At 52.0% G+C, this 23,894-nt stretch overlaps 1 protein-coding gene and 1 pseudogene across 7 annotated transcripts in view; one reads left to right on the plus strand and one right to left on the minus strand.

Moving 5' to 3' along the window:
* Nucleotides 1-23,894, plus strand: part of ARHGEF10 (Rho guanine nucleotide exchange factor 10) — a 156,376-nt gene that overhangs the window by 121,351 nt on the left and 11,131 nt on the right. For 6 of the 7 annotated variants that reach the window (XM_078347017.1, XM_078347018.1, XM_035269817.3 and 3 more), the window contains 2 exons: nucleotides 11,267-11,441; nucleotides 17,689-17,811. In XM_078347017.1, coding sequence (XP_078203143.1) covers nucleotides 11,267-11,441; nucleotides 17,689-17,811 — 298 coding nt within the window. Of the gene's footprint in view, nucleotides 1-11,266; nucleotides 11,442-13,466; nucleotides 13,545-17,688; nucleotides 17,812-23,894 lie in introns of all 7 variants that reach the window. The other variant, XM_035269816.3, reaches the window with a different exon arrangement.
* Nucleotides 351-1,542, minus strand: LOC118151301 (uncharacterized; annotated as a pseudogene).

Genomic DNA, 23,894 nt, shown 5'->3' on the forward strand with positions numbered 1-23,894 from the left:
GGGTCCTGGGTCCTGGGCCGCCTGGAGGCCGACGCTCCTCCGTGGATCATGAATAGCATTCCTGTGTATGTGTCTGTTTTCGACACGGCCTCCCCCACATCCTTTGAGACCTGGCCTGCTAGACATGGTCAGGGAACATGTGACATGATTTTTGGCAGTACTGTTCTTGTTATTTTTCATATCCATCTGACACTTCTTATTTCGTGGGTCCTAAGAATGAAGCCTTCAGTCTCACATGGAGCCATTGGTTGGCCGGCGCTGCTGTGCAGGGCGGTGCTGTGCATGCTGTCACAACCTCTTCCTTGTACACGATCAGAACGGTCATCCTAGTAATTGTGTATTTACAGAGGCACCAGCTTCACGTCCTAGCTCAGCCGCACAGTATAGTGTTCTCCTGGATGAGCCACCTACCTGGACCTCAGTTGTCTGAGCTGACAGCTGGGGGTGATTCTCCTTTCTCAGGCTGCTTGCAAGTGAAGTGTGATGTCAGGGCCCCTGGCAGAGGGCATGCTGTCATTTGTTATTAGAATAAATTATGTTTAAATATACAGGATCCAGACACAGCATTTGGTTAGTCCATATTTGCTTTTTTTCCACAAAGAAGGAACAATAATCTAACGCTTCTTTAAAACATTTCCCCCAAAACTGCATTATTTTTGTCATAAATTAGTAACAAGAAAGCTGGGATGATGGTTTCTGTGGCTGTCACCAGGAAGCTTCCAGAACGACATAACATTTCCAGATTGTGACTTAAATGCAGTTGAAACATTATTTCCACGTGTTCCAGAGAATTTATATGCTGTAAATGTCGAAGACTCAGAGAGAAGCAATGTGTTTGGATCCAGATATAGGGCTCTTTCCTTGCATTCTGGTACCAAAATAACTAAATACATTTTTAGAAAGAAGCAAAAGTCTGTTCCCTCTGAAAACATGAAATTGATCCTGTCATTCCGTTGTGCAGGGGAACTGTGGCTGGGGGCTGGTGCAGCCCGCAGGACCTGAGCCCACAGGATCTGTGCCCCAGGTGTGCATCCACCCTGCTGATGGTGGGGGTGGGGGGCAGCAGCTGCTGGGGGGATCCGTCCCACATGGCCATATGCTGTCAGAACAGTGCCTGCCTGGGCGCTGCATGTGATCTGGGCTTGGGTTGAGCGAGATGGAAGGTGCCAGTGATATTTGGAAGAAAAAGGTACCTGAGGCTCTGAGGCTCCGGTGTTCCCGGAGTGCCTGCCAGTGGAGGAGCGAGTACGGTTTCCAGTACAGTGGCTGGCCCCTGTCCCAGCTCTGGCACCATAGCGTAGCAGCACCAGGCAAACCAGTAGAGACACGGAGCCAGGTGCTTGGTGTAGCACTCCCAGTGTGGCGGGGGCACCTGCCTGCCTGTCAGGGCCGTCAGGAGCAGATGGGAAGACATGCTGTGGGCGCTGAGCTGCTGCGGGCCAGTCACTTGGACTCTTCAGGGGAGAGGAAGGCATCTCTTTTCTCCCAACTGCAAATGGCTCTTAACCTTGGGTTTGTCCAGTTGCTGTTTAAATGTCACAGTGTTAGGAACGGATGCAGTTCTAGGGGATCCGACATTGAGGAAAGGGCAGTCACTCTGGGTTCTGGGGGCATCGCCTGTGCGGGTCTGTTGCTTAGAGTCACAAATCACATTTCATTTCAGTTTAATGACTACAGCTGCTTAAAGTACAAACCTCTTATTCCACACTCTTGATTTTCTACAATATGCAGTGCTCTTGACGATGGAAGGAAAGAAAGAGAAGGGAGGAGGTAGGTTTCTTCCCCCATCCTCCACTGAAGGGAAGAGCAGTGAAACCGTAAAAGAGACAAGATGTTAAAATGACCTACCTAGTGCAACATAGTGAGTTTCTGCAGGCTGTGTTTTTCCTCGTAGGAATTTAATGCTTCTTATTGTGTAGGAAGAGACACAGGGCAACAAAACAGGCCTGTGCAGGCACGGTGGCTCACACCTGTAATCCCAGCCACTCGAGAGGCTGAGGCAGGAGGACTGCTTGAGACTAGGAGTTCAAGGCCAGCCTGAGCAACATAGCAAGACCCTGTATCTAAACAGAAAATAAAACAATAGGCCTAAGTCAGCAGAAGAGTCCAGAGGTCCCTGAACACTGTTGAAACCCAGTCCATAGTCAGCTTTCTTTCAGACACCTTCAGAATTAAACTTTCTCAAGGACGGGTACAGAGATTCTGTGGTCCAGTGTTCTTATTTTCAAACAGAGAACCAAGGATCAGAGAAAGTAGAACCCATGCCCAGCGTCAGTGCTAATGTAGCATCCATACTATGTGTCCTCCACTGGAAACAGCAGACAGTCACCAAGTACCTCATATGCTTTGTCCTCCACTCGAAACAGCAGACACTCACCAAGTACCTCATATGCTCTGTCCTCCACTAGAAACAGCAGACATTCACCAAGTACCTCATATGCTCTGTCCTCCACTGGAAACAGCAGACACTCACCAAGTACCTCATATGCTTTGTCCTCCACTCGAAACAGCAGACACTCACCAAGTACCTCATATGCTCTGTCCTCCACTAGAAACAGCAGACAGTCACCAAGTACCTCATATGCTCTGTCCTCCACTAGAAACAGCAGACACTCACCAAGTACCTCATACGATCTGTCCTCCACTCGAAACAGCAGACATTCACCAAGTACCTCATATGCTCTGTCCTCCACTGGAAACAGCAGACACTCACCAAGTACCTCATATGCTCTGTCCTCCACTCGAAACAGCAGACAGTCACCAAGTACCTCATATGCTCTGTCCTCCACTAGAAACAGCAGACACTCACCAAGTACCTCATACGATCTGTCCTCCACTCGAAACAGCAGACATTCACCAAGTACCTCATATGCTCTGTCCTCCACTGGAAACAGCAGACACTCACCAAGTACCTCATATGCTCTGTCCTCCACTCGAAACAGCAGACATTCACCAAGTACCTCATACGATGTGTCCTCCACTAGAAACAGCAGACATTCACCAAGTACCTCATACAATCTGTCCTCCACTCGAAACAGCAGACACTCACCAAGTACCTCATATGCTTTGTCCTCCACTCGAAACAGCAGACACTCACCAAGTACCTCATACGATCTGTCCTCCACTCGAAACAGCAGACACTCACCAAGTACCTGATATGCTCTGTCCTCCACTGGAAACAGCAGACAGTCACCAAGTACCTCATATGATGTGTCCTCCACTAGAAACAGCAGACACTCACCAAGTACCTCATATGCTTTGTCCTCCACTCGAAACAGCAGACACTCACCAAGTACCTCATACGATCTGTCCTCCACTCGAAACAGCAGACACTCACCAAGTACCTCATATGCTTTGTCCTCCACTCGAAACAGCAGACACTCACCAAGTACCTCATACGATCTGTCCTCCACTCGAAACAGCAGACACTCACCAAGTACCTCATATGCTCTGTCCTCCACTGGAAACAGCAGACAGTCACCAAGTACCTCATATGATGTGTCCTCCACTAGAAACAGCAGACACTCACCAAGTACCTCATATGCTCTGTCCTCCACTGGAAACAGCAGACAGTCACCAAGTACCTCATATGATGTGTCCTCCACTGGAAACAGCAGACACTCACCAAGTACCTCATACGATGTGTCCCCCACTAGAAACAGCAGACAGTCACCAAGTACCTCATATGCTCTGTCCTCCACTCGAAACAGCAGACACTCACCAAGTACCTCATATGCTTTGTCCTCCACTCGAAATAGCAGACACTCACCAAGTACCTCATATGATCTGTCCTCCACTCGAAACAGCAGACAGTCACCAAGTACCTCATATGCTCTGTCCTCCACTCGAAACAGCAGACATTCACCAAGTACCTCATATGATGTGTCCTCCACTCGAAACAGCAGACACTCACCAAGCACCTCATATGCTCTGTCCTCCACTCGAAACAGCAGACAGTCGCCAAGTACCTCATACGATCTGTCCTCCACTCGAAACAGCAGACATTCACCAAGTACCTCATACGATCTGTCCTCCACTCGAAACAGCAGACAGTCACCAAGTACCTCATACGCTCTGTCCTCCACTCGAAACAGCAGACATTCACCAAGTACCTCATACGATCTGTCCTCCACTCGAAACAGCAGACAGTCACCAAGTACCTCATACGATCTGTCCTCCACTCGAAACAGCAGACATTCACCAAGTACCTCATACGATCTGTCCTCCACTCGAAACAGCAGACATTCACCAAGTACCTCATACGATCTGTCCTCCACTCGAAACAGCAGACATTCGCCAAGTACCTCATACGATGTGTCCCCCACTAGAAACAGCAGACATTCACCAAGTACCTCATATGCTCTGTCCTCCACTAGAAACAGCAGACATTCACCAAGTACCTCATATGATGTGTCCCCTACTAGAAACAGCAGACATTCACCAAATACCTCATATGCTCTGTCCTCCACTAGAAACAGCAGAGATTCACCAAGTACCTCATACGATGTGTCCCCCACTAGAAACAGCAGACATTCACCAAGTACCTCATATGCTCTGTCCTCCACTAGAAACAGCAGACATTCACCAAGTACCTCATATGATGTGTCCCCCACTAGAAACAGCAGACATTCACCAAATACCTCATATGCTCTGTCCTCCACTAGAAACAGCAGAGATTCACCAAGTACCTCATACGATGTGTCCCCCACTAGAAACAGCAGACATTCACCAAGTACCTCATATGCTCTGTCCTCCACTAGAAACAGCAGACATTCACCAAGTACCTCATATGATGTGTCCCCGACTAGAAACAGCAGACATTCACCAAATACCTCATATGCTCTGTCCTCCACTAGAAACAGCAGAGATTCACCAAGTACCTCATACGATGTGTCCTCCACTAGAAACAGCAGACATTCACCAATTACCTCATATGATGTGTCCCCCACTAGAAACAGCAGACATTCACCAAGTACCTCATACGATGTGTCCCCCACTAGAAACAGCAGACATTCACCAAGTACCTCATACGATGTGTACTCCACTAGAAACAGCAGACACTCACCAAGTACCTCATATGATCTGTCCTCCACTAGAAACAGCAGACATTCACCAAGCACCTCATACGATCTGTCCTCCACTCGAAACAGCAGACAGTCACCAAGTACCTCATATGATGTGTCCCCCACTAGAAACAGCAGACACTCACCAAGTACCTCATACGATGTGTCCTCCACTAGAAACAGCATTCACCAAGTACCTCATATGATGTGTCCCCCACTGGAAACAGCAGACATTCACCAAGTACCTCATATGATGTGTCCCCCACTAGAAACAGCAGACATTCACCAAGTACCTCATATGATGGGTCCCCCACTAGAAACAGCAGACATTCACCAAGTACCTCATACGATGTGTCCCCCACTAGAAACAGCAGACATTCACCAAATACCTCATATGATGTGTCCCCACTAGAAACAGCAGACATTCACCAAGTACCTCATATGATGTGTCCCCCACTAGAAACAGCAGACATTCACCAAGTACCTCATATGATGTGTCCCCCACTAGAAACAGCAGACATTCACCAAGTACCTAGCACTGTGCAGAAACCAACCACAGACGGTTAAGACACTGAAGACACAGGCCCAGCTCTCAGTCCCAGGATCACGGGGCTGCCAGCAAGAGTGAGGGTGCTGAGGAAGTTTCAAGGGCAACGCTCCCACCAGGCCTCAGGCTGGCACAGCAAGCCCTGCGTTCTGAGCATCAAGCCAAGCACACGTCCCCGCGGGCACAGGGCCCTGAGCAGCTGCCTGGGGATGGTGCCTGTGCAGCTGGCTGGTCGAGGGTGACGAGGGATTGACTAGGGGGAAAACCAGGATGCCGCCTCAGAGGGAGAGACACGTCCGGCTTTGAGACTAGTCCCCGAGGGGCTGCTGGAAGCAGAGGGTGGCCTGCAAGCGCAGTGTGGGGTGAGGAGCTAGGGCCCTGTCACCGGCTCAGCTCATGAGGGTTGCAGGAAGCATAGGCAGTGCAGACACCCCCATGCCCCTGAAGGCAGCTGCCTTTAACTTGACTTCTTAGAGCAGAGTTCTGCGTAGTGTTCTGTTGAACAGCATTTTTGCTGCGATGGTGCTGAGCCACTGTAGTTTTCAGCGCGGGACAGGTGTCATGAAATTTGTTTTCAGAAGAGTATTTTGCCTGTAGTATAATGGGGTGTGAGATGCTTGGGGACTGGAACCAAGGAGGTTGTGCTGGGTCAAAACTCCAGGTCTGATGGCCAGCAAACCATGGGTTTGGTTTTTTTAAAACCATCTTTCCGTAAGTTTGGATTGTGTTTGTGAAAGAGTCAACAGCCCAAGGACAGAAAGAAGAGCTCCTCCTTTATTCTCTAGTCACACCAGAGTTCCCTCACACCAAGGTTTTCGTTTTGCTTTTTAAAATCCTCTCTGTGGAAGTCGCCTTTTTCTGCCCAAAACAGTTTTCCGGGGAGTAATTTCTGCTTTATTCTGAACTGGCTCAAGGAACCAGCTATGATGGAGACTTGTGCATGAAACAGGCAGCAGGTGGCCAACAACTTAGATAATCTAGACGAGATGGACAGACTCAGAGTGGCACAAACTACCACAGCGGAATCATGAAGAACTAGAAATAGAAGATTTGAATAGACCTGAAGCTAGTAGGGAAGTTGATTCAGTCGCAAACTTCTTAACAAAAAAAGGCAAGGACCAGATGACTTCATTGGTGAATTCCAACCAAACATCTTAAAAAACAATTAACATCACTCTTTCCCAAACTCTCCAAAAATAATGATGAGGAGGGAACAACACTTCCTACTCATTTTGAAGTCAGTGTGACCCTGATACCAAAGACACAACAAGAAAACCACAGACTAGTATCCGCTGTGAGCACGGATGCAAAAATTCTCAACAGAAGACTTGCAAAGGGAAGTCGACAGCATACTGAAAGGATTGTGTACTCTGGAAAAATGAGATGAATTCCTGAAATGCAAAGATGGTTCCACACGTGAAAATCAATCATTGGAATGCATCACATTAACAGAATAATGGGGGGGAGGGGAGACCACATGATCAGATCATCTCAGTTGACACACAAAAAGTACTTGACAGAATTTATCCCCATTTTATGATAAAAACACTCAGAATAGGAGGCGACTTTTCCTCAGTCTGCCAAATGGCATCTGTAAAACGCTCACAGCTAATGTCGTACTTTAAGGTTAAAGAAAAGTTTTCCCCTGAAGATCAAGGACAAGACAACGGTGCTTTGCAGCGTTTCTGTTCGCAGTAGTACTGCAGGATCCAGATGAGAGGAAGTGAAGTTCCATTTGCATGTGATACGCTCTTATATGCAGAAAATTCTGAGGAATCTGCAGCAAAACTACTGGACTAATAAACAGGTTGAGCAAGGCTACAGGACACAAGGTCAGTATACAAAAATCAGTTAAATATCTGCACTAGCAGCAAACAACCTGAAAGTGAGACAAGGAGAATGACTTCATTTATAATGTGTTAAAAAGAAAAATACTTAGAGAAAATTACAAAAACCACAAGGCATCATTGAAAGACATTGAAGAATACCTAAATAAAGAGAAAGGCATCCTCTGTTCATAGATTGGAAGACACAGTCCCCAAATGGATCTGCAGATTCAACACGATCCTTATAAAAATTTCCACTGCTTTTTTTTTTTTTTAACAAAAGTTGACAAGCACATCCCGAGATTTATCTGGAAATGGAGAAGATCCATAATAGACAAAATAAACTGGAAAAAGAACAAAATTAGAGGCTCATACTTTCTAATTTCAGGTTTTACCACACAGCACAGTAAGCAAGACAGCATAATCCTGGCACAGGACACATACATCAGTGACATAGACTGGAGACCACATGTGTCTGTGGTCACGTAATTTTCAACACGATGCCAAAAATTTTCCATTTGAATATTGAATCGCCTCTTCAACAGGTGCTGCTGGCACAACTGGGTGTCCACGTGCAGAAGACCGAAGTGGGACCCCTGCCTCACACCACATACGAAATTATCTCGAATGAATGAAACATAAATGTAAGAGCTAAAACTACAAACAACTTAAAAGAAATCATAGGGGTAGATCCATGACTTCTGACTAGACAGTGGTTTCTTAGATCTGACACTTCAAGCACAAGCAACCAATGTGGAAAGATAAGATACATTGGGCTTCGTTAAAATTAAAGCCTTTTTGCTTCAAAGGACACTATCGAGGGAGCGCAAAGACAACCCACAGAGTGGGAGAAAATAGGTACAGCTCACGTGAGGAGGACCAGGTATGCAGAGCATCTAATACACTCCTAGAAGTTAATAAAAAGAAAACTAACCTTATTAACGCAAGGAAGCTGAATGGATTTCTCCAACAGAGACGTACAGTCAGCCCATACGTGTGAGAAGACGGTCAGCATTGTTGCTTGCGAGGGAAACACGGAGCGAAACCACAGTGAGACTCTATGCCACACACTGGGGAGGGCAAGAATAATGTCAGTGGAGCCAGCACGTACTGGAGACCACATGAGGACATGGGAGACTCTTAACTTGCTGGTGGGAATGCAGAATGGTATAATCTGTGGTAAAACAGTTTGTGAGTTCTTCAAAAAGTAACTCGTGGCATTACCGCGTGACCCAGCATTTCCTGTCACCGGTGTGGATTCAGAAGAACCTGATGTTCATGTGGACACGAATGACCATAGCAGCGTTATTAATAGTCAAAAAGCAAATGCAGCCCAGACGCCCATGAACTGACAAACGGACAAACAGAATGTGGTTCCTTCATACGCTGAGATTTGATGCAGCCGTAGAAAGGAGTGAAGCCCCTGCTGACACCAACACACAGATGAACCTGAAAGACGCCACGTGCAGTGAAAGCAGCCAGAAACAAAAGGCCAAACATTGTCGGATTTTGTTTATATGAAATGTCAGAGAGGCTAACCCAGAGACAGAAGGTGAATGAGTGGTTGTCAGGGGCTGGGGAGGGGGCAGGAGGGTCATGAAATGTTCCGGGATTCAAGAGTGGTGAAGGTTGGCAACTTTCCAGATATACTAAAAAGCACCGAATTGTGCACTTTAAAAGGGTGAACTTCATGATATGTGAATTATAGCTCAGTTTTTTTTTCAAAAGGAGGTGGCAGTTTTGGAGGTAGCTGGGAAGTTAGCAGGTGTGAGCCTGAAACAGGTGGACGAGCTGACACTGAGACAGCTGCTGGGAACAGCCTGCCTAGCACAGGCAGGAGGAGGGAGGACCGCTCATCCCAGCCAGGCAAGGAACAGGGCAGGAAGGAGCCAGTGCTGGGAGGAGGCCCTTCTGTAGATTCAGGGAGCTCTGCAGTTGGAGGTGGTGTGTTGGGGGAGTGTTGGCCTGTGCGCCTTTTCCTCTGTGACGCAGGAAGCCAAGTCAGAGGGAGGAGGGGACCAAAAATAGCCCTTCGCTAGAACCATCTGGAATCTAAACCCAGATTTCCCAACTCCCAGGGAGATGCTCTTTCTCCCACACCGCACAGCCCAGATGTTTCAGAGTGTGAAGATTCTGTGAGGCTTCAGTTCATAAAAACGCTTGGGATCTTTGTGTGTGAGATTCGTGTTCCGCTGGGGAGTAGGAGCTGGATTCTCTGCACAGGAACCAAGTCGCAAGCTGGTGACGCAGCCTCCTTCGCAATTGTGAGCACCAGTTCCTTTCCATTGACAAATATTTAAATTCAACTTGGGATTATTGAAGAAATCTTATATGAGGAAACTATGTGCATGTGCTGAGGGTCATTTACAGGGCTGACTCTAGAATGGGCATTTTAGAAGCAGGGCTCCTCACTTCACATCACAGGACCTGGGCTGGGAGGTTCCAGTTTGCTCCAGGGCATGGACAGTCAGATGTGGAGCATACTCGAGACCCATAGTGAAGGGACCCACGGCCATGGGGGCCAGCCTCCTGCACTGTATCGCCTCCCTCGGAACCCCAGCCTGAAGACACAGCCCCCTCCTCATATGATGTTGCTCTCAGGCCCTGCAGCCCCCGGTGTAAGCCGGGGTCCTCCTCTTCCCTCTGCTCCTGATGGCATCTGATCTGAAATAAGAGGTGATACTGGGGGAGATGGGATGTCCCATCTGCTGAAGTCGAATCCCTGAGTTCCTGCCTGCTGGGTGCTGGGCACAGCACAGTGCTGCAAGGTGGGGGTTTGCTGCCACAGGGCATGTGTGTGGAGTCAGCAGTCTTCACCATGGGGGCGGTTGTCTTTCCCCTTATTTGCAGACCGAGGAGCAACTCTTAGGGCAGAGATGTCAGCCTGGATATTTCCTATGGGTTTTTTATGAGTTTCATCAGTTTACTTTAGATAATTCTGCAGGATTATGAGTTTCTTTAATTTCAAGGGCTGTGAGGCTGCTGCTTCCTGGGGACGCAGTGTCTCTAAGCTTCATCCCAGGCCACTCCCTGCTGCCCCCTCCAATCCCTGATGGGCAGGGCAGGGACAGTGCTCCTGGGACTGATCCCAGAGAGCCTGGACACCAGGCAGCCCCTGAGGCCATGTAGGGGAGGTCGCTGCATGAGCAGCCCCTGCTGGCTGCAGGGTAAGGAGGGCCCAGGTCCAGGCTCTGGCTCCAGTGGGACCCTTCAGAGCAGGCTGCTGGGATGAGCTTTCGGAGCTTCGGGGCTGTAGCTGAGAATGGAAGCTCCAGAAGGACCACGTTGCATGGAGAAGCAGAGGGTTCCTTCCAGGGCAGCAGAGCCAGGAGGAGGTGCAGACTCAGAACCAGGGTTGAGCTTCAGGCAGGCGGTGGGGCCTCACACCACAGCCTGGAGACCTTGGGGAAAGTTCCGGGCAGGTTCTGATGGGCCTGGCAGGATGAATCGGCCTCCTCCATCAGTCCCCACGGCTCGGGTCCTCCTCCTGTGCCTCCTCTCACCCGTGTCTCCTGGACACAAGTTCAGTGGCCTGCACCCCTCAGCAGGTGCACCGTGGCTGTGTCTTGAATGGCCATTGTCTGGGCTCACGAAGGAACCAGGATGACTAGAGAATGGTTGACAGTTGGGTTGCTGGTGTTTGGTTGCTGGAGAGGGCTGTGGTTTGGAGCAAAGCCTGCTGCTACAGAGCGACCTTCAGCCACTAAATGTCGCTCCACGCGCACGGGCCTGACAGGCACTGCTCAGACTCACTCCATGGGGCCAGCAGACTTGTGGATCTGTCACTCTGGCACATCCTGACACCCACCCATGATCTCTCGATGTCACAGGGTCAGCTGGAGGCCCACCAGGAGGAAGGCATGGTGATCTCCCACATGGCCGTGGCCGGTGTCGGCATCTGGGTGGCCTTCACCTCGGGGTCCACGCTCCGCCTTTTCCACACGGAAACACTGAAGCACCTTCAGGACATCAATATTGCCACCCCCGTTCACAACATGTGGCCAGGTAAGGGGGCGGGGCAGGGCCTGGGGACGGGCGTGGGGGTGTGGAGTGCAGTCGGCCCACCTGAGCCCTTCCTGGTGAGGACACGGAGGCCCCTGAAGGAGCCGCCTGCTGGGAGGAGCTGCATGGCAGTGCCGTCTCTGTAGGTCAGAGCAGGTAGGAGACAATTTCTCATCGTCGGCACACAAGGCCCTGGGGAAACCAGGACGAGAGGCTGAAGATCACAGGACAGGAGGCTCCCTGTGGCTGGGAGGGCTGTCTGGGAGAGGCCCACAGAGGCGTATGTTTGTGAATGCCCTGTTGCTGGTGGGTGTGACTGAAGTTTTTGGGCAGGGGAGAGGAGAAGGCTGTTACACACTGAGTTGGGGGAAGATCATTCTACAACAGGATGTGGAGGAAAGAAATGAGGAGGGTCCCAACTGGCTTCCTTCACAGGTAACCTGAGGCCACGGCGGGGTCGGTGGAAGGGCTATTTTGGTTCTTTGCCTGCTGGTGGGTGTTGGAAGACATTTGCAGTATTAAGGGGAAGGCATGGAGTAAGGGCTCTGCCTCGGAGCCCCTCGGCTGCTGTGATACACGCCACAGACGGGCTGGCTTCCAAGCGAGAGAGATTGCTCCTTCCTCCCTGTTCTGGAGGCTCTTGTGCTGGCAAGGCAGGCTTCTGGGGGGATCTGCTTCCTGCTTTGCAGTTGGTGCCTTCTGGGCTCTCATGTGGTGGAGCAAGAGCCCTGACGCCTCCCCCTCTTCGTGTAAGCGCACTGATCCCATCATGGGGACCATGTCCTCAGGACCTCATCACCATCACCCCCCAAGGCCCCACCTTCTCACACTATCCCACTGGGGGCAGGGCTTCAGCACAGAAATCTGGGGAGACAAACCGAGTCCATGGCAGGGGCCATTTATGAAACACTGAAAATAAAACAGTGATTAGGGATCAGATTCCACAGTGGGTGTGAGGCCATCCTTTGACAAGGAGAGGATGAGGAGGACGAGGAATTGAGGCCGCTCCTTGGGGCCTCTGCGTCACTGGCGGTGGGAGGGTGAATATATTTGGTTCACCCAGAGTCTGCGATAGCTGTTCTTTTCTTTGGGGCTAACTCTGTGCAATTCATTGTTAAAATACTGTAGATTTCTATTAGTGAGGAAAAGGAGGTTTATGTAACATGCGGGTTTATATTTAGAGAACGAGAGTGGTGACGTCCCTGTCACTCAACAAGCAGACGGACACTCTGCTGCAGACCTTGTGTTTTCTTTGGAGCACTTGGTGTTGGAACAAATGTTTGGGCTGTCGTCGTTGGGACCGACCCAAGTCACATCCACGATTGCCAAAGCTCTCACGTGGCAGCTAGTGTCCGAGTATTCACAGTTCTGTACACAAGGGGAGGTGAGGAGGGTGTGAGAAAAACCCTGCCACTTGACCTCCCACGGGCTCCAGCCCCTGAGCCTCCAAATCCAGAGAAGGCCAGCACGGTTACCCCAGCTCCAGAGTTCCAAGAGCTGACATGGAAATGCAGCAGCCCTGCAGGACACTTGGTGTCTATCCCTCTCCAGTTAGGATCAGAAAGAGAACCTAATGAAGGGAAGACTCTGGCAAGTGTGAGTGTAGTTTGTATTTGGAATTTGATTTCTTAACAAAATAACCCTTATACACGATTTAATAAAACCAAACAGCACTCACGCCCAGGCTATGAACAGCAAAGCAGAAGAGGAAAGTCTGCGCTCTGGGGACCCACAGCCTCACCCCCCTCCCAGCATCCCACCCTACTGTCAGCACCTGCCCCTCACCCCAGCACCCCACCCCAGTTGGCAGCCGTGCCTGCCCCTCCGTCCCCACATCCCACCCCACTGTCAGCACCCACCACTCTATCCCAGCACCCCACCCTGCTGTCAGCACCCACCCCACCCATCTCCACACCCCACCCCCTCATCCCAGCATCCCACCCCGCTGTCAGTGCCCACCCCCCCATCAGCTGCCTGTCCCACCCGCCTCCCTGCTGCTGCTGTTTGAACACTGTGCCTGTTTGGCAGGTTCTTGCTGTTTCATTTTGGATCCATCTTTGACCTATCTTGTAGAAGAGAAGATGGAATTATCCTGCCTCCCTCCAGGTATGGAGCACCCAGCACAGTCCTGCACCCACCCAGCAGTGGAATGCAGAGCCCTTCCTGGGTTCTCAGGTCACAGATTCCGGCTAAATCGCAGCTGGCTGTGTTGCTTGTTTTGGATGGCAGAGTTGTTTGTGGCTGGGCGCTGAGTTTCCCTTCCTCGGCACTTTTCACCCTTCAGCTCATGGTTTCCAGTTGCTGGTGCAGGATGCATCCCAAGCCTGCCACAAGCCTCTCACTTGGTGCCAGCAGATTCGTGGGGCTCTGCAGAGCCACCCTCCCCTGGCGCCCACCCTCCCAGGCCCCTCCAACATCCTGGGCTGGCTCTGCGTGGCCACAGTGCGTGCTCTTAGCCCCCTGCTCCGTAGGCTCTGTGGGTCTTTGCTTATTCCTGCACACATGGTAGGTCTGCGTTTTAGACTTCACCAGAGTAAGCGCATGCACCAGTCCAGATGGAGCAGCATCCTCTAGCTGGCGCATTTCTCCGGCATTTCAGTACTAAGTTTGCAACAGCTCCAGCTTCACTGGTTTCTGGGGGACACTTACTGCTTTACCCACATTCACTGTGCTCCCAGGCTGTGGTCTGCTGCTGCTGTGGCCTCGTCACTAGCAGAGGTGTGCGGGTCAGAGCAGACCGTGGCGACACCCGTTCAGTTTCGTTTGTGATGCTTCTGACAGTGACTCTACAAGATCCTTGGTACGGCACGGTCTGAAATTGTTCTGATTTTCATTGCGTTTTGTGACTCAGAGGGAACGAGTAGGCCAGAGCGTCCTTTCCAGAGTCCTTTCCCCTCATCTCTTCTGTCCAGTCCTCTTTGCCTTTTAGCCAGTATTTCACAGAAATAAGCATTAGTGCCTTTCATGCTGCATTTAGACATTCCAGTCGGGGTGTGTTCATCCTGTGCGGGGCCATCAGCGCTCCTGGGTTCTTCTCCTGCTTGTCCAGGATGGTTCCTGGAGACCCACAAAGGTCCTCTGTGCTCTGTGTGCACACACGCAAAACTTTCATTCTAGAGTTGTATTCCTGACTGTGCTCAAATGTGTGTGTGTGTGTGTAACAAGAAGTAAAATTATCTTTTTATGCTATTATTGCTGGAATATAAAAGTCAAGTCGCTTCTGCAAATCAGGACTTGCCAAGCCAAAAACAACAGATTTTGAAAAACAAAACAAAACAAAACAAACTGTACCGTAACTCACACCTTTTGTATAAGTTCACACGGCCTGATGAAACCTTCCTTCCTCGGGATCTCAGCATGCTGGCCCCTGGGGAATCTGTGAATCTGTAGCTAAGGACCTGGCTTTTCTCCTTCTGTTTGGAATCCAGTTCTGAAAATCATGTAGCTGCCGTTCCTTCACATGAGCCTCAACAGATCCAACACAAACTAACAGTTGGTGAAGGTCTGTAATTAACATACGTATTTGTTAGAGCTGTCATTGCCTGTCTAAGCTACAGAGTAGAGTTTACGGCGATTGAGTCCAACGTGCTTCAGTTGTTGAGGTTCTGAGTGGTTGCAGCAGGTTACGTCACCAGGCAGATGTTTCCTGCTTTGTCCCACATGTTCAAAGGAGGGTATTTTTGATGGAAAACTGCTGAAACCTCATGGCAAATTGTGTCTTTTTGTGTCTCCACCGAGTGAATACAGAGCTCCAGGAACTACGTGACCAAATAAAATGACCAAAATTTTCATTAAAAACAAAAACAGTGTAACTTTCCTAAAGACCATGGACCTCACCTTAAGGGAATTCAGTAAATGAAACCGGATTGTGAATTAAAGAACAAGACTGAGGACTTGGGAGTCAGCCTCTCTCAGCAGTCGGCGTGGCCCTGGCCTATCCTGCAGTTTATGTTCCGGGCTGGGAAGCGCATTTTGTCCCACACTTGGGGGACGTGTTTGTTCCTTCTAGTCACTGTTCTATCTGTGAGGTTATTTGAATGAACTTGGATGGTGCTGTTTATGCCCCCAGCCCCTCCCAGCTTCCACGGCTGCTCCCAGGGTGGGAGATGTGTCTCCCTCTGAGGCTGCCTGCGGGAAGGCCCTGGTGGCTCCCGGGGACCTTGTCATCCAGTAGCAGCTCACCCGCGTTCAGTCCCATTTACCAACCTCTTACCCCACCTCAGCTATCCCCGCCTCCCACCTCACCATCAACCTCACACGGGCTTCAGCCCCCAGTACCCAGCCCCTTCTGGGACACGCCCTGTTGGTGCCTCCAGATGGGCATGGGACACCTGGACAGCGGCACTCACAGCAGCCTCTGGAATCAGAAGATGACCATGTGACCACGTGACCATGGCCATCAACTTCCGCATGTAAAATTAAAGATGCTGGTTGGTGGACTGCTTAGAAAACCCAGTGGAAAACCACGCCCTGGAACTTAACCCTTTAGTTCCTGGATACTTTCAAACCAGTTAGAAACATTCGCATCTGGTTTTTACCTGCTTTCACCCTTCTTATTAAATGCAGACTTTGTCCCGCATTTCAGGAGCCCTTCCAGAAGCCCAGCCATGGTTTCAGTCACACGACCACAGCCTTTCCCGGCGCCCCATGGGGTTTCTTCCCTTCCTAGCATCTTACATTCAGGTTGTCATGCTCTTTATCTGAAATGAACTCTGTGTTAAGGGTGGGGACGTATGCTGAAAAGAAGAATCAAACTCTTTAAATGTTCGCCGCAGCCTCTCAGGAGCTAAGTCCGCCTTCTTGGCCCTCTGCTCTGGGGCTAAACAGAGACACACCCAGCACGATCTTGTCTGTTTTTGAGAGCTGTGATGCTGACGATTGCATCAGCTGTAGTGGAATGACATGAAAGTCCAGGCTCACCCTGTAAACTGCGGTCAGGCGGGGTCTATGGAGCAGGCCATGCGTCTCCCGCCCTGTCAACTGCGGTCAGGCGGGGTCTTTGGAGCAGACCATGCGTCTCCCACCCTGTTAACTGCGGGGAGGCGGGGTCTTTGGAGCAGGCCATGCGTCTCCCACCCTGTAAACTGCGGGGAGGCGGGGTCTATGGAGCAGGCCATGCGTCTCCCGCCCTGTCAACTGCGGGGAGGCGGGGTCTTTGGAGCAGGCCATGCGTCTCCCACCCTGTCAACTGCGGGGAGGCGGGGTCTTTGGAGCAGGCCATGCGTCTCCCGCCCTGTCAACTGCGGGGAGGCGGGGTCTATGGAGCAGGCCATGCGTCTCCCGCCCTGTCAACTGCGGTCAGGCGGGGTCTATGGAGCAGGCCATGCGTCTCCCGCCCTGTCAACTGCGGTCAGGCGGGGTCTGTGGAGCAGGCCATGCGTCTCCCACCCTGTTAACTGTGGTCAGGCGGGGTCTATGGAGCAGGCCATGTGTCTCCCGCCCTGTAAACTGCGGTCAGGCGGGGTCTATGGAGCAGGCCATGCGTCTCCCACATTCTTTTGCGGCCACTTTCTAGCCTTGTCTCAGCCAGAGTAAATTGTTTAGTTTCTCTGCGCTTCAGCTGTTTCGCCGTAAAGCAAATCAAAACCAAACTGACGATGAGCTTCAAAGGCCCTTCTGATCCTGCCGTCCACTGCGGTGTTTCCCTGCTGTGTCCAGCGCGGAGGCCGTGTGACGATGTTGTTCTTCATGCAGTGCCCTGGAGAGGACTTTCAGTCCCCTCTGGGATCCAGCTGCAGCTGAGGGCCCGTTACTCGAGTCCAGCAGCGCCCGTTAAGAGACCTCTCCTTACTTGTAAAGGGGCCTCTGTGTTCCCGAAGAGCCACAGGCCGCTGTGTGTGTTGGGGCTTACGGGCTCACTTGCTGCACGGCCCAGAAGCAAAAGGTTTAGAAGATGCTTCCGGGGGCTTGATTCACAGCTGAAGGGGCCGAGCAGATCTGTGCAGATCCTGCTCATGTGCCACGGATTGCTGATGGTCGGCACCAGTCCGGGAGACCCAGCCGGGATCTGCCCTGTTCTGTTCAGGTGCGGGTGTGGGATGTACCCCAAGACCCTTGTCTTGCTCATGTGGTTGAGGGAGCCCAGTGCTGGGGTTTGGGAACTCCTGTGCCACCTCCTGCCCTTAGGGTGTTTGGTGGTGGCACAACAGACCCCTGGGGTTTCCAGTGCCACACCCGGCGCCCCCTCACCATCCCACCGACTCTGCTGCACAAACCAGGCCTGAAGCCACTTCTGTGTCTCCCCACCCAGGGCACCAGCGGCTGTCGGTGACAAGCCTGCTTGTCTGCCATGGATTGCTGATGGTCGGCACCAGCCTGGGAGTCCTCGTGGCCCTGCCGGTCCCGCGTCTACAGGGGATTCCCAAAGTGACTGGTGAGTGGCACCTGCAGTCTGGGTGGCTGCATCCTGTCTTGCAGACCCGTGAAACAGCAGCGTGTAGTGTGATTTAACATGCTAGGATCGTTTAAACAGTTCATAGTATCTGTATTTTCTCGGCATATTATAATGACTTAATAGACCATGTCTGTTTAACTGGAGTTATCAATTTATACTTTTTCTGTTTTCCTATCCTGTTTACTGCCACAGTTGGTTTTCAGCCTTCTCTTCTGTATTTCATGTTGAGAGGAAGGGAGCTGGGATCTCCCTCATTCCCATCTGTGTTTCATTGGTGAGGACGGAGGCCGGGATCTCCCGCATTCCCGTCTGTGTTTCATTGGTGAGGAAGGAGGCCGGGATCTCCCGCATTCCCGTCAGTGTTTCATTGGTGAGGAAGGAGGCCGGGATCTCCCGCATTCCCGTCAGTGTTTCATTGGTGAGGAAGGAGGCCGGGATCTCCCGCATTCCCGTCTGTGTTTCATTGGTGAGGAAGGAGGCCGGGATCTCCCGCATTCCCATCTGTGTTTCATTGGTGAGGAAGGAGGCCAGGATCTCCCGCATTCCCGTCAGTGTTTCATTGGTGAGGAAGGAGGCCGGGATCTCCCGCATTCCCGTCTGTGTTTCATTGGTGAGGAAGGAGGCCAGGATCTCCCACATTCCCGTCAGTGTTTCATTGGTGAGGAAGGAGGCCGGGATCTCCCGCATTCCCGTCTGTGTTTCATTGGTGAGGAAGGAGGCCGGGATCTCCCTCATTCCCGTCTGTTTCATTGGTGAGGAAGGAGGCCGGGATCTCCCGCATTCCCGTCTGTGTTTCATTGGTGAGGAAGGAGGCCGGGATCTCCCTCATTCCCGTCTGTGTTTCATTGGTGAGGAAGGAGGCCGGGATCTCCCGCATTCCCATCTGTGTTTCATTGGTGAGGACGGAGGCCGGGATCTCCCTCATTCCCGTCTGTTTCATTGGTGACGAAGGAGGCCGGGATCTCCCTCATTCCCGTCTGTGTTTCATTGGTGAGGAAGGAAGCCGGGATCTCCCTCATTCCCGTCCGTGTTTCATTGGTGAGGAAGGAGGCCGGGATCTCCCTCATTCCCGTCCGTGTTTCATTGGTGAGGAAGGAGGCCGGGATCTCCCTCATTCCCGTCCGTGTTTCATTGGTGAGGAAGGAAGCCGGGATCTCCCTCATTCCCGTCAGTGTTTCATTGGTGAGGAAGGAGGCCGGGATCTCCCGCATTCCCGTCCGTGTTTCATTGGTGAGGAAGGAGGCCGGGATCTCCCGCATTCCCGTCCGTGTTTCATTGGTGAGGAAGGAGGCCGGGATCTCCCGCATTCCCGTCCGTGTTTCATTGGTGAGGAAGGAGGCCGGGATCTCCCGCATTCCCGTCTGTGTTTCATTGGTGAGGAAGGAGGCCGGGATCTCCCGCATTCCCGTCTGTGTTTCATTGGTGAGGAAGGAGGCCGGGATCTCCTCATTCCCGTCTGTGTTTCATTGGTGAGGAAGGAGGCCGGGATCTCCCTCATTCCCGTCTGTGTTTCATTGGTGAGGAAGGAGGCCGGGATCTCCCTCATTCCCGTCTGTTTCATTGGTGAGGAAGGAGGCCGGGATCTCCCTCATTCCCGTCTGTGTTTCATTGGTGAGGAAGGAGGCCGGAATCTCCCGCATTCCCGTCCGTGTTTCATTGGTGAGGAAGGAGGCCGGGATCTCCCGCATTCCTGTCCGTGTTTCATTGGTGAGGAAGGAAGCCGGGATCTCCCTCATTCCCGTCTGTGTTTCATTGGTGAGGAAGGAGGCCGGGATCTCCCTCATTCCCGTCTGTGTTTCATTGGTGAGGAAGGAGGCCGGGATCTCCCTCATTCCCGTCTGTGTTTCATTGGTGAGGACGGAGGCCGGGATCTCCCTCATTCCCGTCTGTTTCATTGGTGAGGAAGGAGGCCGGGATCTCCCGCATTCCCGTCTGTGTTTCATTGGTGAGGAAGGAGGCCGGGATCTCCGGCATTCCCGTCTGTGTTTCATTGGTGAGGAAGGAGGCCGGGATCTCCCGCATTCCCGTCTGTGTTTCATTGGTGAGGATGGAGGCCGGGATCGGGAAAGGCTCTGCTGTGCTGTTGCAGTGTCAGCAGAAGCCCACACTGGAGGGCACGGCCTTTCTGGAAAGCGTGGCATCATTAGGCATCAGAGACCTTGAGATGTGCTTATGTGTCTGGAATCAGGATTCCCAATCCAGGGAGCGGTTCTCATAAGCAGCCTAGTTTAGAAACAAAGGAAGATGCAAACAGACATTTCCACAGCATCTTACTTTTAATAGCACAAAACAGGAGGTGACCTGCAATTCGTGATTAGGGCTGGGCCATTAAAGTGGTGGCATTGCCAGCAGAAGTGGCGTGTGCAGAGCCTGAAGTGATGCAGAAAACTCCTCGTAAGTTAGGTCAACCGAGGCCTTAGATTCTATGCGGATGACGATGCCAGCCGGGGAAATACTAACAGAGAAAACGGTTTGCAGGAAACTCTTAGAGCAGAGCCGTTGCTGAGGGCTCCATCTCTGTGATCTCCTCCCCAGCTGACCTGGCGGTGGCTTCCATGCACTCCGATTTTGGCAGGCCCACCTGTCAGGATTAAGGAATTCTAGTTTGCCATTCATTTCCTAATTTATGTTTTTATTATGTTCTGTGCAGGTTTACATGTTGAAAACCCCAAATCCAAAAACAGAATGCAAAATTCTTCAAATTCTCTTTTTTCTTTCTGAGACAGAGTCTCACTCTATCACCTGGGATGGAGAGCAGTGGTGCATCTCAGCTCACTGCAGCCTCCGCCTCTTGGCTTCAAGCAATTCTCCTGCCTCAACCTCCAAGTAGCTGGGATTACAGGTGCCTCCCACCATGCCCAGTAATTTTTGTATTTTTAGTAGAGATGGGGTTTCACCATGTTGGCCAGGCTGGTCTCAAACTCCTGACCTCAAGTGATCCGACCACCTCGGCCTCAAATGCTCCAAATGCTCCGAATGTCCATGTGATGCCAAAAGGCAGTGCTCCTTGGAAGAATTCAGATTTGGGACGTTCAACCAGCAAGTAAAAGGCAAATATTCCAAAATTTAAAAAGGAAATCCCAACACTTGTGGTCCCAAGAATTTCAGATAAGGGACACTCAGCCTGTAAAAAAATAGAAATACGTATAATGCACAATTTTACAGTTTAAATGGTAGTGAGAAGAGGCCACATACCTGTGCCCAGTTTAGAAGGGGCCATGGCTCACGCGCTGAGCCCCAGCTCCCCCTTCTCAGCCTTATCCCTCTCAGCTCACAGTCTAGGAAGTGATGATTCTGAGTCGTTGGGTTTTTTTGTCTTTGTTTTTTTTTCGGCAGTTTTAATCTTGCCGCCCAGGCTAGAGTGCAATGGCACGATCTCAGCTCACTGCAACCTCCACCCCCAGGGTTCAAGCAGTTCCCCTGCCTCAGCCTCCCTAGTAGCTGGGATTACAGGTGCCCGCTACCATGCCTGGCTAATTTATGTATTTTTTAGTAGAGATGGGGTTTTACCATGTTGGCTGGGCTGGTCTCAAACTCCTGACCTCAGGTGACCTCCCAAAGTGCTGAGATTACAGGCACGAGCCACCACGCCTGGCTGATTCCAAGTTTTACATCAGTCATTCCTCTGTAGTTGTACCAATTTGTATCTTAAAGGATTCCTTTCACTTTTCCCATTTTTGTGCTTTCTGTAGCTGTCCCATGGCACACACAGCCTCTGTTGCTTTTTCTATCATTGTTGCTGGGGTCGGTCCCTGCCAGTGCCCCAAATGCAGTGCTTTTGTCTCCGTGCTTGCAGCCTGCCTCTGAAAGGAGGCACACCCCCACTGTGTTCTCTGGATGGACAGCTAGGTGCTTCCTGGGAGGAGGCACACCCCCACTGTGTTCTCTGGATGGGTAGCTAGGTGCTTCCTGGGAGGAGGTGTGCTCTCCCTGTGTTTCTCTGGATGGGTAACTACGTGATTCTGAAACGAGGCATGCCCTCACCGTATTTCTCTGGATGGGTAGCTAGGTGCTTCCTGAAAGGAGGCACACCCTCACTGTGTTTCTCTGGATGGGTAGCTAGGTGCTTCCTGGGAGGAGGTGTGCCCCCACTGTGTTCTCTGGATGGGTAGCTAGGTGCTACCTGGGAGGAGGTGTGCCCCCACTGTGTTCTCTGGATGGACAGCTAGGTGCTTCCTGGGAGGAGGTGTGCCCCCACTGTGTTTCTCTGGATAGACAGCTAGGTGCTTCCTGGGAGGAGGTGTGCTCTCCCTGTGTTCTCTGGATGGGTAGCTAGGTGCTTCCTGGGAGGAGGTGTGCCCCCACTGTGTTCTCTGGATGGACAGCTAGGTGCTTCCTGGGAGGAGGTGTGCCCCCACTGTGTTCTCTGGATGGGTAGCTAGGTGCTTCCTGGGAGGAGGTGTGCCCCCACTGTATTCTCTGGATGGACAGCTAGGTGCCTCCTGGGAGGAGGTGTGCTCTCCCTGCATTCCTCTGGATGGGTAGCCAGGTGCTTCCTGGGAGGAGGTGTGCCCCCACTGTGTTCCTCTGGATGGACAGCTAGGTGCTTCCTGGGAGGAGGTGTGCCCCCACTGTGTTCTCTGGATGGACAGCTAGGTGCTTCCTGGGAGGAGGTGTGCCCCCACTGTGTTCTCTGGATGGGTAGCTAGGTTCTTCCTGGGAGGAGGTGTGCCCCCACTGTGTTCTCTGGATGGACAGCTAGGTGCTTCCTGGGAGGAGGTGTGCCCCCACTGTGTTCTCTGGATGGGTAGCTAGGTGCTTCCTGGGAGGAGGTGTGCCCCCACTGTGTTCTCTGGATGGGTAGCTAGGTGCTTCCTGGGAGGAGGTGTGCCCCCACTGTGTTCTCTGGATGGGTAGCTAGGTGCTTCCTGGGAGGAGGTGTGCCCCCACTGTGTTCTCTGGATAGACAGCTAGGTGCTTCTTGGGAGGAGGTGTGCCCCCACTGTGTTCCTCTGGATGGACAGGTAGGTGCTTCCTGGGAGGAGGTGTGCCCCCACTGTGTTCCTCTGGATAGACAGCTAGGTGCTTCCTGGGAGGAGGTGTGCCCCCACTGTGTTCTCTGGATGGGTAGCTAGGTGCTTCCTGGGAGGAGGTGTGCCCCCACTGTGTTCCTCTGGATGGACAGCTAGGTGCTTCCTGGGAGGAGGTGTGCCCCCACTGTGTTCTCTGGATGGACAGCTAGGTGCTTCCTGGGAGGAGGTGTGCCCCCACTGTGTTCTCTGGATAGACAGCTAGGTGCTTCCTAGAAGGAGGTGTGCCCCCACTGTGTTCTCTGGATGGACAGCTAGGTGCTTCCTGGGAGGAGGTGTGCCCCCACTGTGTTCCTCTGGATGGACAGCTAGGTGCTTCCTGGGAGGAGGTGTGCCCCCACTGTGTTCTCTGGATGGGTAGCTAGGTGCTTCCTGGGAGGAGGTGTGCTCTCCCTGTGTTCTCTGGATGGACAGCTAGGTGCTTCCTGGGAGGAGGTGTGCCCCACTGTGTTCCTCTGGATGGACAGGTAGGTGCTTCCTGGGAGGAGGTGTGCTCTCCCTGTGTTCTCTGGATGGACAGCTAGGTGCTTCCTGGGAGGAGGTGTGCCCCCACTGTGTTCTCTGGATGGGTAGCTAGGTGCTTCCTGGGAGGAGGTGTGCTCCCACTGTGTTCCTCTGGATAGACAGCTAGGTGCCTCCTGGGAGGAGGTGTGCCCCCACTGTGTTCCTCTGGATAGACAGCTAGGTGCCTCCTGGGAGGAGGTGTGCCCCCACTGTGTTCTCTGGATAGACAGCTAGGTGCTTCTTGGGAGGAGGTGTGCTCTCCCTGTGTTCCTCTGGATGGACAGCTAGGTGCTTCCTGGGAGGAGGTGTGCCCCCACTGTGTTCTCTGGATGGACAGCTAGGTGCTTCCTGGGAGGAGGTGTGCCCCCACTGTGTTCTCTGGATGGGTAGCTAGGTGCTTCCTGGGAGGAGGTGTGCCCCCACTGTGTTCTCTGGATGGGTAGCTAGGTGCTTCCTGGGAGGAGGTGTGCCCCCACTGTGTTCTCTGGATGGGTAGCTAGGTGCTTCCTGGGAGGAGGTGTGCCCCCA

This window comes from Callithrix jacchus, chromosome 13 (assembly GCF_049354715.1).
Source record: "Callithrix jacchus isolate 240 chromosome 13, calJac240_pri, whole genome shotgun sequence".
In the NCBI taxonomy this organism is placed as follows: Eukaryota; Metazoa; Chordata; class Mammalia; order Primates; family Cebidae; genus Callithrix; species Callithrix jacchus.